Genomic DNA, 13,255 nt, shown 5'->3' with positions numbered 1-13,255 from the left:
TTTGAATTGGAGGGATTTTAACTGCTATTTGTCTGATTTAAAGGTTTATTCTGTACAAACCACATGTTGTGTGACTGATAGTGATGTTTAGAAGTCAGAGAGACTAAATCCATTCTGATTACGGATCATCTACAGCATTTTGAGAGCTACTCTGTCATAATTAAAACAACTGAGATTGTGTTAAAGCTGATATATGGGTCTGGTAACATTTTATTAAATCGGAATCGGACCACAGTGTTTCTGTCACTTCCTGTTCAGCCTGAAAGCTGCTGGAATCGGCTGGAAACTGTCCGACTTGACAGCGGATTTTTGTCACCGCCCCCGGCTGCTGCCGCCTGTTCTCGTCCACTTTACAGGCGAGGCACAGTTCATCTCAAACAAGCCTATTGACTTCGCAGTCTAACCAATGACTTCATACTAACATGTTTGCATACATGTGTCAGAGAACACCGGCCAGATGGGTCCATATAACGTCAACTTCATGTATCGCTTTATCCCACTCTTTCTATGATTCACTAACAGGGAAATGGATGCAAAAATCACTACAAATGTATGCCTATACAAAGTCAGACTGTAGTACGCATATTTGTTTTTATAGGTCCTAGGTACAGTAGGGTTTAGATTTCACATCAACAGTATTTCTGTTAAAGCGGGACAAGTCATTTTTCTGCTTTGTGACTGATACTGTTACTGCTGAGTTGCTCTGCCTACTTGTTCTTTTTATCTCTTTAAAGAGTTTCACGCAAAATTCCAAGAAGTTAAAAAAAAAAAAAAAAAAAAGTTAACAAATGTTTTGGGAGGGCAAGAAAAGCTATAAAATGAGGAGGAGAGTAATTCTAGGTCTCTGTCTCTGCCTGTCTCTTGTCTCAGTGGAGCCTCGTTTCTCCTGTCCTCAAACCACTTTCCATCAATGCTGCAGCCAGTCCCTTGAGTCGCAAAAATTATTTCAGATATTCATGTGCGTAAGTGAAGTTCTTCACAGCTCATTCCCTATCCTAAAAATAGACTAAACTGAACAAAAAAGGAGACCATTGACGCAAGAGGTTATATCTCTGGCTATTTTTGACTCTCCTGGTTATTTTTCTAGCTTTACTTTTCCCCCACTGACAATATTTGTGAATTCCAGACCAGTTTTACTATAAACCAACACAGCATGATAGATGAAATGTTATGCATGAGAAGGGCCAACTATTCAGGAAATCTGGTATTGTCTCAACTGTATTTTCTGTCTCAACTGTAAGAAGAAAGGCCTTGAAGTTTGAGGTTGTGTTGGCAGATTAAGTCTCGAGTAACCAGGGTTAGGGTTAGTTTAGTTTTTAGTTAAGTCTAAATGCTCAAATTTGATTCCTTGGTCTTAGAGAATGTTGCAGGGGAATGTGGGATAGATCGCGTTAAATAGAAATCTCACTGAGCTCTTGCATGTATTATTAAGAGTGCTCACATTATTAGTGTAATGATCAGCCACTGTATCACTTGGTGAGATGTTTGAAGCATGTAGCCTCATTTGTTAGCGAGATGAGGCCAGGATGGGGGCATGTCTTTAAAGCCTGTTCTCAACAGACAGGAGATAATGCTAACATTTATGCTAATCAGACGCTTGTAAAATCAGAGGTAACTTGGCTATGCATATGCCAACAGCACGGCAAAGACATACTGAGTGAAATAAGATAAACCTTTTTATTGTCATTGCACAGAGACCCATACAATGAAATTGTGAGTGCCACAACTGTTTTTTGCTTGATTTGTCTCTGTGCAGGTGCTAGCCAGAAGGAAAGAGGGATCTGGCAAGGTGAAGGTCCTCCTACATTGGACACCGGAGGACATGTGAGTAAAACTTCCCCTGCACTATACCGTACCATAGACTGTATACAAAGATGGACGATTCCTCTCCACAATCTCCCACTGTACAAAAGTGAAGCCAAGATATCCCGGATACGGGCGCTGCCATCTTGTAATTTTGGAGCCAGAGTCTGCGCAGTAGTGATTGGGCGGTGGAGCCGCGGTATTGAAATCCCACCGATACACTCGCCTGACCAATCGCGAGTCATTTACAGCCATCAATCGTGACGTTTCACCCTGTTTTTATAGCATCAAATAACTAATAAAAAACAAACTTATCAGAAAAATGAACATTTCAACAAACATCAGCGTGATAATAACTACATAAAATGGGCGCCCAGATAGCTCAGTTGGTAGAGCGGGCACCCATATATAGAGGTTTACTCCTCGACGCAACGGGCCCGGGTTCGACTCCGACCTGTGGCCCTTGGCTGCATGTCATTCCCCCTCTCTCTCTCCTTTCATTTCTTCAGCTGTCCTGTCAATAAAGGCCTAAAAATGCCCAAAAAATGTTCTTTAAATAAAATAACAAAATAACTACATAAAATGACAGAAACCATCTTTTAGAAAAATGTATTTGATGTGCTCTTTGATTTATTTATTTTTTGGCCCGTGTCCCATCCGCTAACATGAAGGGGGGAGATTTATGACCTATACTGCAGCCAGCCACCAGGGGGTGATGGAGATGTTTTAGCTTCACTTATACAGTCTATGCATCAACCCCTGTACCGTACATCTGCATAAACCTCTACCTCAGCTAAGATAGAATAAAAAAAATCAAGAAAAAAATGTAAAACAAATAAAGGTGCAAATTACAAATGATGATGCAACACATGAATGAAAGTGCAGGTTTCCACTTACTGTCTAATGACAAATTATGGCCATGATGTATGTTACAAATTTACAAACAAAAACATTTGTAGATAGTTGTAGGATTTAGCCTAGATTTTAAGTCTTTGAGATCAAATTTTAATTGTTTATTAGTTTATCATTATTACTCTGGCCGAAAGAAAGAAACCTGCACTGGAAATCCCTGTTGCTGTTGTAGTGAACTGCATAGCATAGCATAGCGGATACTTCTGGGTCAACTGACCCAACTACCTGCCAAAGTTATTCATTGTAGCTTTATTCCTGTTGGGGCACTGGTTAAAGTAGATTTAAAATACAACGTGTCATAAACAATTTGAGATTTGTAGAGAACCTTTTGAAATGTCACTGATCTACAAACAGACAACTCAACAGCTCATTTACAAATATCCTGCACAATCTTGCCATGTAAAGTCTGGGCCTGTCACACAAACATTTCCTTTTTGAGTAGCAGGGGTGCATGCATATACAAGTGAACATCAACAATGTATATGTATCTTTCTCTCTCTGATAGTTTTATGACTCTCCTTTCCATATCCAGTTGTGCACTCAACATGGTGGCCTTCCTCCACGTCAGGCTTGCTATAAATCCTCCCAACCTTTTGATCGTTGATGTGGAGAGCTCTCAGTGTGAGGATTTCAGGTCCCATTATAGTTTACATCTCACTAGCATCTCTGTTTGAAGCCCCAGGGCTCTCCTCAAAGGGAGCTCAGGGCATCAGCCATAATTATCAGCCAGCTCGCTCAATGCTATCCACCTTCATGGCTGAATTGCTGATGGGGAAAAGACTGGACTTGGCTATTAGAAAGTCTGTCCCTGTCCCTCTCTGTGTGTGACGATGGTTCTACACCAGCTGTTTGGCTTGGTCTTACTCGGATAAGCCTTAAATTGGTCCACTGAAGTGTCTTTTTAAAAAGCAGATCAGCATTCCAAAATTACTTGGAGGCTGATTTTGTTCTATTGTGTGGCTCATCAATACATGTTTCATCAATTTCCAGTATAAAACAACACTAAAGCACTTTTCCCACTTCGGTCCCCTACAGGTTGGAAGCGGAATTGTCCATTACCGCTGTCATAATGTCTCATTATGTCTCATTCGAACTACAGATACGCTACCCGATCTGGCAAACTTGCATAATGTTATGTAACGGACAATTCCGCTTCCAACCTGTAGGGGGACCGAAGCGGGAAAAGTGCTTTAGTGTTGCTTTAAGTAATTAATGTCCATCACTGTATCTCCATCACAGTATTTTTGTGTAGCTTCTGAATGAACTTGTACTAAGTATCGTTCTCAGCCCATTGGGGCGTGAGCCACCCTGCCCAGTCCTCACTATTTACATACCTATTCCAGGCTTGGCCTCACCAGGCTCAGCCCACTCGAGGTGAACCTTGGCACCACTTAAGCCCCAGCTCATTTAGGCGATTTGGCAGAAGGGCAGACAGGTTCTGCACTGTGCTTATAAAATGGGTCTGTCTCATAGAAAGAGAGAAAACTTCACAGAAAGCTGTAACATTCAGCAAGGCTCTTGCTCAGGGGACGCTCCCACCACACTTCCAACACTCCCATGAAAGGGTTTGACTGCATAACATCTGTATATGATCAGAGAGCAGAGAGAAGATTGAAAGAGATGAGGAAAGAGGGTGAAGGAGTTGGAAGATGAGAAGAAGTAAGCAGAAAGGGGAAAGAGGTGAATAAAGACAGAAGAAAAGGATAAGGGGGAAAAGAGAAAAGGTCAAAGGAGAGAGAATAAAAAAACTGGATTTGGCGAAGATGTCACTGGGCAAAGAAACCCGGATGATGCATCATGAAATAGATTGCAGCTGACAGCTTCCGATGAACTTATTGTAGCTAAACCCTTGTTCTCTCAGCCTTCTGCTGCTTCATCCTTCCTCCTCTTCTTTCCTTTCCCCTCTCTGATTCACCTCTGCTATCTCCTCCTCGCCCCGCGAGTGGGAGTTTAATGTTGTGCATAGAGAAATAATGAAGGAAAGGGGAAAGAAGAGAAAGATGAAGCTTGGTGATCAGGAAAGACCCCTCAGATTAATTCCAAACAGAGAGACATAGATGGAGATTGATACTGAGACTCAAAGGCTGATAATGATTGGATAAGGGAAAGAACAGGAGAGACAGAGAATGGAGGAAGGTGAGAAATGAGAGTGGGAAGAAAATGGTTGTGGGAGAGGGAAATGTGAAACATGAGGCAGAATGGAAACGGAGAGAGTGATGGGAAGTAAACCGCAAGATAGAAAACGAGAGTGAGCTTTTTTTCTTGGTCCATGCAGAATAATTCTGCGATGCTAATGAGTCAGATATTTGCCCCGCATCAAGTGAGTATTCTGGTCAATAATAAGCATAACCAATCCATAGAAGGGTGATGAAGAAAAATACAGTGATATCTTGATCTGTGAGGATGGCTGTATTATCTCCCAACAGATACAAGTTGACTAGGAGATTATAGTATGTACAGTATGTATGCATGTATTCTTGTCAGATTTTATCAGCTGTTGCTAGCTAGCCAAATAGCTCCATTAGTTGAAATAGGTTGAAAACTTTGCCTCAGGCTGAGTATTTAACGTTTCCAGCTGACTTGTTTTAAAACAAGAATCTTGTGAAAGGGATCCCTGGATACATGATATCACCTTAAAAAATGTAAGGCTAAAGGTACATGTCCCAGTAGGGGTGCACGATTCAGAAAATGTCACGATTCAGTATCGATTTTTAGGCTCAAGATTCGATTTTAAAATCGATTTTTGATTCAAAAATGATTCACAGTATGTAAATGTAGTTAATTTTTTAACTATTAATTTTCCCATGTGATTGCAGTAAAAATATGAATCGATTTTTGGAATTCTATGAATCGATCTTGAATCGCGATTCGAATGTGAATCGATTTTTTTCTTTTTTTTTTTCTTTTTTTTTTTTGCACACCCCTGTGTCCCATGTCAGCATTTTCATCAGTTGATGATCGACATGGAAGTCATGGAAATAAAGAACAGCATTTTTCTTGTATTGCAGTGTAGATGTAGTTAGTAGAGGTATTTTGGGTGGGGTTGCAGGGGTGTGAACTTCCCCAAATCCACTAAGAACTGGATAAAGCTGCTAACGTAACAGAAGCCTAAATCTGATACTCCCCAGCTAGCTAGCCGGACATACTAACGATTGCATTTTACGAGATCGACACACTGTTTAATCCATTCCTTATACGTTTGCTTTTGTGTTTTGGTAAAGGCTAAAAAAAAAAAAAAAACACCACCCTGCCCATTCTTTTAATGCTGCTCTTAGAACAACCTCATGCACACTGCTTGCACATGTAGAAATCAACAGCTTGACAGGCCTGCAATCGCCGTTTAGGGAAGGGATTTAGCGTGCGGTAAACAGTTTTGAGACGGGATGGTTTGTACTGTAGCGGGTGTCAATCTGGTCAAGTTAATATTTAGTCTTTGGCTCAGTGTAATGTCCTAGTATCTGACAGGCAATCTGGTGGTCATTTAGTCAGCCATCAAGTGTCGTGACCCTTAACACCAAGGTCAACGTGTGTGTGTGTGTGTGTGTGTGGTCATGTTCATTAATGCTGGAGCAAACCACTCACATTGGCCCTCATTTATCAACCTAACGTAGAAACCAGTGCAGATATGAGCGCAGAAATCCTCTTACGACTTCATGTGTGATTTATGAAACATTTCAGAGGTGGAGATTGAAACCCTGATATCTCAGGTTCATTTGCACTAATGTGTGTACTATTTGGCAGCCTGAAAACTGGTATTAAAGGCTGTAGAAAGAATGCGGAATGGAAAGGGATCACTGATGCGTTCAACAGTGTTGCCGTAGTAAATCGGACTCCAGCTGAAGTTTATTTAAATACATCCTTGACTTACTGTGGATTTCCACTGGATGCGCAACGTCTGCGGACCGGCTCCGCTGCGGACCGGCTCCGCTGCGAAACGGCTCCGCTGCGAAACGGCTCCGCTGCGAAACAGCTGCGTGCTCCGCTGCGAAACGGCTGCGTGCTCCACCGTCCGTCAATACCCACTAGGTCCGGATTTGTTGGCTGACAGCTGTAGTCACGAGGACCCACAATATCTCGCGAATTCACGTAGAATAGAACCACAAAACCAACAACAGTTTGTTTCCATCCAGAGGAGTAGAGGGGAAACAACTCTGTGCTGTGTTTTCAAGGTGTAGTGCAGAGAAATATGATCCGCCGTGAGCACGGTATATTTTACTTTGAAAATTAACCAGATTTTTATTTTGTTTCTGTGCTCGACTTCCTGTCCCGCACTATCTGCCGTGTGCTGAATTGCTGCGGAGCTCTCCGGCGTCCGGCAAAAATAGAAGCTCTGCGTATCTGCTCCGGAGGGCTGCAGGCCGCCGGAGCTGGGACAGAGTAGGGACGCAGACGTTCCGCAGTCAGTGGAAATACACACATTGACTTTAATGGAAACCCAATGACTCCGTCGACGTTCCGGAGCCATTCCGCAGCCGTTACACATCGAGTGGAAATTGACGGTTATGTATGCTAAAGTCCTAATAGTAATATACAGGCTTATATTGCAATCTATTAGGCCTACATGGTGTACCTATATTTAAATAAACACACAGGAGCGGAGTTTATGCAGTCTTTTATTTTACTCATGTTTTTTTTTCATGAGTCAGAGCCAGGCAACCGTGAGCTGTGAGAGAGAGCGCGTGTCCTCCACCCCCCCGTGGTAGACCACCACCCTGACGGTGTCTCCTGACAGCAGAGGGGCTGGAAAAACATGCCGAAATATGTCGGTCAATGGCAGCAATAAATCATTCACTTGTGGCCATTAACGACACTTTAAAAGAGAAACTAAAACCTGAAGAATAAATAAAAATGTTGTGCATCATCATGTTTCCTGTATTGAATATCATTGCCAAACATAACACTATACCTTTTTAAAAGCGAGGAATAATATCCTGTCTCCTTCGTATAGCCCCCAGTTGGGACTGTGCTGGATGCTGCTCTCTGCGCATTGGGTCATCTGGTTCCATCATTACATTTATGGCACCCTGTTTTCCTGTGCGATGTTGTGCAGAACCCCACAGGCTAAAACAATGTTGCAGACTTTTTCTGTCGTGTATACTAGGGTCCCACCCGCCGATGCAAGACAGAGCCATCTGCCCTTAATCAATCCAATGGCGTGCACCGTGGCCCGTGTGCACTGTTGTACTGGCGCATAGAGGTCTTCTAAAAGAGCCAGATCTGCCATTGCCGATAAGTGATCAACTGATGACTTCTCCTTCTCCTGTTAAACTGATTATATGCTGTACCGCAAGTTCACACTGACTCGAAAACTTGCGTACACAAGTTTAAACTTGACCTGAGATTTGATCGTAGCCTCCGCTCACGTCCATGTTGATAAATGCCGAGCTTTGCGTGGAAGTGTCCGTACGTCGGTTTTACGCTTGTTTTCTGTCGTACGTTTGTTTTGTAAATGAGGGCCATTGTGACTGACACTCATTAACTCCATTTTGATTGAGTAACTGATTAACATGAACCATTCTGAACATAAACAACCAGCAGTTCACTAACAAGGAAGAGGGGGGTGGGTGGGCGGAGAGAGAAAGAGAGGACCATAATTGCTGTCTAATCTTTGAGGGATGGGTGAATGGATTCCCCTCCATGCTGTTGAATACTTCAGAATAACAAACCGTAGAATACACAGTCAGTGACAGTGAATGTCTCGAGCCAATGGATTCATGTTGGCACATCATTTTGGTACAAACTATACGGTGCTTATCATGCACAACATGAGTTTATCTCTTTGTTTAACCTTTTGTTGGCTAGTTTTTTTTTATTTTTTCATTGCTCTCTTTATAGATAGGCAGTTACCACAGTGCACAAAGAATATCACAAGCTGGTAGGGCTCTCAAGAATGGCAGTTTTTCTCATTTTGGATATATGGCACAATTTCCAAAATAATATCAGAATATGCATGCTAGTTCACTAACAAAATCAAATGGGAAAAGTATATACTTTAAAAAAGAAACTTAAACAGGAAGCATTCCAAAACTCTAAAAGAGGTATAACTCTTTTAACAAACTCTTATAACAAATTCTCTCAACCTAATCATTTGGTAGTAAAAAGTAATACGCAAATGAACATACATGAATATAAACAATCTCAGAATTGTAGGACATGGCTGTGTTTATTTTTATTTAATGTATTCATAATATAAACCTCCCCAACTCCTTAGGGAGAAAAAAAAGTCCTGGAAACTCGTCACATCAAATTGGCAGCACTAATTCAGCGTGCAGAATTAGGGCACAGATCAAGGATCTCCAAATACAGTAATGGTCTGTAAGCAACATCCGTTAAGTGTGTGAAAACCGTTTTCCTTCTTTGTGCATATGTATGATCATGGAGGAACAGCAGTAAATGACTGGCTGTACACATAATGAGCGGGAGTGTCATTTAGTTCTGCACCATAAACAGTAACACATGTGGTCTATAGAGTAGAGAATAAAAGAAACAAAACTGCAAAAAAACGCTTCATTGCAATCTTCCTCAGGGTTAAACCGTCACACACAGGCACATCAGTCATATAAACATAGACGTCCATCAAATGTATGAATTTGCCAAAAATGATTGGGCTCTACCCTTGATTCACCTGATACAATCCAGTGTTTGACCCTGAGGAAGACTAGTGGGAGGTTTCAAGGCTTTTTTTAATTTACTTTTTGTATTTTAACGAAGCATACACCATGTTTTTGCAGTTTTCTTGCCTGCAGACATGAAATTTTGTGAGGAAAAATTGTGTTTGAAAGAAACGTGTCTCACAGTGGCATTGACCCTAAAACAGCTACAGGCAGGAGTGGATATCAGACAAGGGAAAATCACAGTCTGTATAGCAGTGTAGTGAGACCTTTTCTTTTTTGAAACTTCAATACATGCACATAACTACCTCAGTACTTATGTGCATGCATCTAAATCCATTGATAATTCCAAATTTATTGGTAAATCTGAGGCGCAATTACCTGTGTGTAAGTACATTTTGATGTGTTACTCAAATATGAATATGGGTCCATGAGAATTAGCACTTTTTTTTACATCTTTGTAAAAACGTTATACATCTTTTGTAAAAACTAGAAATTTTGAATAAGCTACATCCATCTATAAGGCATTTTGGAGTGCAATCCCACTAGTGAGCAGTTGTCTGTACTGTGATTGTGCTGAAGTTGTGCAGCCCCACTCTTTTAGCTAGACAAGGTTTTTCTTTGGGCTGCAATGATCTTTGCAGTCCTGGAGCCTGCTCTCTTCTGATGATGCAGTTTATAAGGATATTTAACTCCTGCAGTCATTCCTGTTGTTCCATATAAAGCCATAATATGTAATATGTTAGCAATTTAATGTACACTTTGCTGCTTTGTGATGAACTTATTGCTCCTGTGACCACTGGGAGCTTCAAGGCCTGGAGCCAGCAATCAATCCAGACTGGAAGACTGGGCTTCACTCTGGCAGCCACCCCCAGTACCTCTCTCTACACAGGCCTCCCTCACAATATACATTTCTGGCCCATAAAGAAGTAAGCCAAATAATAGTCTACTCTGGAAAATAAAATAAATTCATTTGTCTTTATTTGGTTTGATGTGAATTAATGAATTCTTTGGGTGGAGATCTCAAAGAGATCGCCACATGTGTGACCCCTCCACCCTCCAATGCAGCCCTCCTGTGTGTCTCACATCCATCAAAATATAATAACTCATCAGTACCATGGCACACTCACTCGGACATGTTTACGGTGACTCTAGAGTGGAAAGGGAATGTACACATTCACACTCGCGCGCACTCACTCAAGCGCGCTGCTAATGTAACACCAGCAGGTCCTTGTCTGTCATTTGAGGAGGTTTGCATTGCACAAGGACACTAACTCAAGACTAACCCAAACTTTAAAGCTGTGTTGAAGGGGACTGTTTCTTGTCTTGTGCATGCCTCTTCTCAACTTCTTCTCTCCCCACCATTAAAGGGGAAAAAGACAATTTTGCCATGTACTAGTACTACAGAATCAGAATTCATAATATTTATTATTTGATCTGTTTGTGTACGCCTGTGTTCATTAAAAGTGCACGGACAGAGACAGAAATGCCCACATGTAATACTGATGAACATCTAGTCAAGCTTAGGTCATATAGTGGTTATATACAAAGTATTCCCTGTATTACAAGGATACAGATTTTGTTTAATGCAGCATCTACGGTGGGATATCTGTAGATTATAAGTTTCTGAACTGTATAGTATTTACTAACTTATCCAATGTGGCTAACCCCACCCTCTTCCAGCTATTTAAACATGCCATAAAAGGTTTTGCAGGCACTGTTTAAGTATGTTGTTGTACATTAACATGAGCCACTTCCCTTCCTCTCCACTTTCCCTTTTGGTCTGTCTTTTCCTGTTCTTTATTTGTCCATTTTCTATCACTTTTACTGTTTCTTCATCTCTTACCTGTACCCAGTTGCGCTGAATGTGATGCATGTTAAGTGCTACCTGCACTCCATCCCACTGAATGGGATGACTTGGCATGTGAATGAGTGATTTGGCTGGGTGGCTGCCTGCTTGCCTAACTACTGTCTGCAGTGAGTGTGTGTGTGCGTGCGAGTATGTCTGCATCTCTGGGGGCTCCTGTGATGACGCACATAGTGACGGGGGAATGTGGGGGGTGGAGACTGGGCGGGCGGGGGGGGGGGAGTAGAGGCGCAGTCGACTCGCTAAGCTCTTTGTTTCTTCTGCACCTCGACTTGCCACGCCAGTGTTCACACACTCCCTTCTTTTTCAGGGATCACACTGCTGTGGGTACAGTAAGGTGCAGTTGAGCAGTACAGTACATCATGTGCATGTGTGTGAACGGCTGTCTCTAAAGACATTATCTCCCTACACGTGAGCTGTGGAAAAATCAGGATGTTCTGATTTTAAGGTGCACTGTATCTGTACTTTAAGCTACTTTCACATAGGATCATTTTAAAGGCACACAAACATTGACATACACAGACTTTCACTTATCCCACATTTGATTTCTAAGTGCACACAAATGACAATTATGAAGACTTAGTGTAGAAGTTACTTGATAATCAACAACACGGGAAGACCGTATGCCTCGTCCTCTGTTTGTGTGTGCGCGTGCGTCAGTCCCAGTGCTTTGGTCAAGGCCATGTTACTTACGGAAATGTAGTCTGTGTTCAGAGGAAGGTGTTAACATGTGCGCTGGACTCAATGAGGCTCTTTGTCCATCCCTCTCACCTCACTCATTCAACCTTACTCCATCTCCACCCCCTTTTCTCTCTCTCTCTGTCTTGTTAGAGCTTAAACCCTGACCACATGTCTTCTCTCTGCATGTATGTGTTGTCTTGCAGATTACCTGACGCGTGGGTGAATGAAACAGAGCGATCTCAGCTGAAGACTAAAGTGGTGCACTTATCCCAGTTACCACAGGACGCTGCCATGCTGCTAGACCCAAACATCTATAGGTGAGTGTGTGTGTGTGCGGAGTCCCAGTGGCCTCTTTGTACACAAACATTTACACAAAAAAACACACTGCTGCAGATCCATTTTGTCTTAGCCAAACACGTTTCCCATTTGTAAATATTATCAAGGGTTATTCCTCAGGAGGATTTATTGTGTGAAGCATTTAGGTGCCACAAGAAAGTGTTTAAAAGCACTTTCTTTTTGTGTGTGTGTGTGTGTGTGTGTGTGTGTGTGTTTTAACACATTGTTCCACCAGGTGGCACCAACTCCTAATTTCAACAATTATGTTAAAAAAGAGAAGTGCAGAGAAAACACATTCTGTTTGTCTCTGTGTGTGCGATGAAGGAAACGTTGTACACCGTACAACCTGATCGAGGAGGGCAGTTATCGGCAGTAGCAAGACTTGATTTAATTAGTCCGAAATCACAAACAATTATAATGAAGAAGCCTGTTACTTGTGAATCAGAGATGTTTATTTTACTGGAGATGTATTTAGGCTGCATTTCCCGTTTTTTAAACTTCTCAGCTGATTTTAATATGAATACAAAGAATTTATTTGAGGAAGTGCTGCTGTCAAAATCACAGTTAAAAATAGAAATGATCCCAGTTCAAGTGCATCACATTCCACTAAACATTAACTATGCTATTGTTTGGATTCTGTGCAGCTCTGCAAGACTTGGTTCACTCATCACTGAGATGAAAAAACAAGGTTAGCTTTATGATATACCATAAAAGGCTGAAAATGAATCCTGAAAGAGGAACAATGTGCCTAAAATAACAGAGTGGTCATCTTACTGGAGATATATGGCTCACGAGTGTGCTGATCAGCACACAGGCTGGCTGATTTTAATTAGACATGAAGGCTCAGTAACTGCAGGGGCTGCTGCTGGACTCTGGTTTCATAGTTGAATATAACCGTCAGCACTCAGCCAGTTTATGTCAAGGTTGTCCTAATGCATGAAATCCCCAAACAAATGAGGTGGTTGGTGCCTGTGGCAGTAAATATAGTAGGGTGTTTGAACCCCTCTACATGCGAATGGGATGGCAGGAAGAGACTGACGTAGTG

General features: G+C 41.8%; 1 protein-coding gene across 6 annotated transcripts in view; it reads left to right on the top strand.

Annotated features, from left to right (window-relative positions):
- The window catches only part of LOC116038544 (zinc finger protein aebp2), a 31,712-nt gene that overhangs the window by 15,704 nt on the left and 2,753 nt on the right, over positions 1–13,255 (top strand). For 2 of the 6 annotated variants that reach the window (XM_031283037.2, XM_031283039.2), the window contains 2 exons: positions 1,757–1,824; positions 12,078–12,191. In XM_031283037.2, coding sequence (XP_031138897.1) covers positions 1,757–1,824; positions 12,078–12,191 — 182 coding nt within the window. Of the gene's footprint in view, positions 1–870; positions 963–1,756; positions 2,048–7,361; positions 7,611–12,077; positions 12,192–13,255 lie in introns of those variants that run through there. The other 4 variants (XR_004897857.1, XM_031283040.2, XM_031283041.2 and 1 more) reach the window with 4 other exon arrangements.

This window comes from Sander lucioperca, chromosome 7 (assembly GCF_008315115.2).
Source record: "Sander lucioperca isolate FBNREF2018 chromosome 7, SLUC_FBN_1.2, whole genome shotgun sequence".
In the NCBI taxonomy this organism is placed as follows: domain Eukaryota; kingdom Metazoa; phylum Chordata; class Actinopteri; order Perciformes; family Percidae; genus Sander; species Sander lucioperca.
The sequence above is the reverse complement of the archived record's forward strand: the minus strand, read 5'-3'. Positions and strand labels throughout refer to the sequence as shown.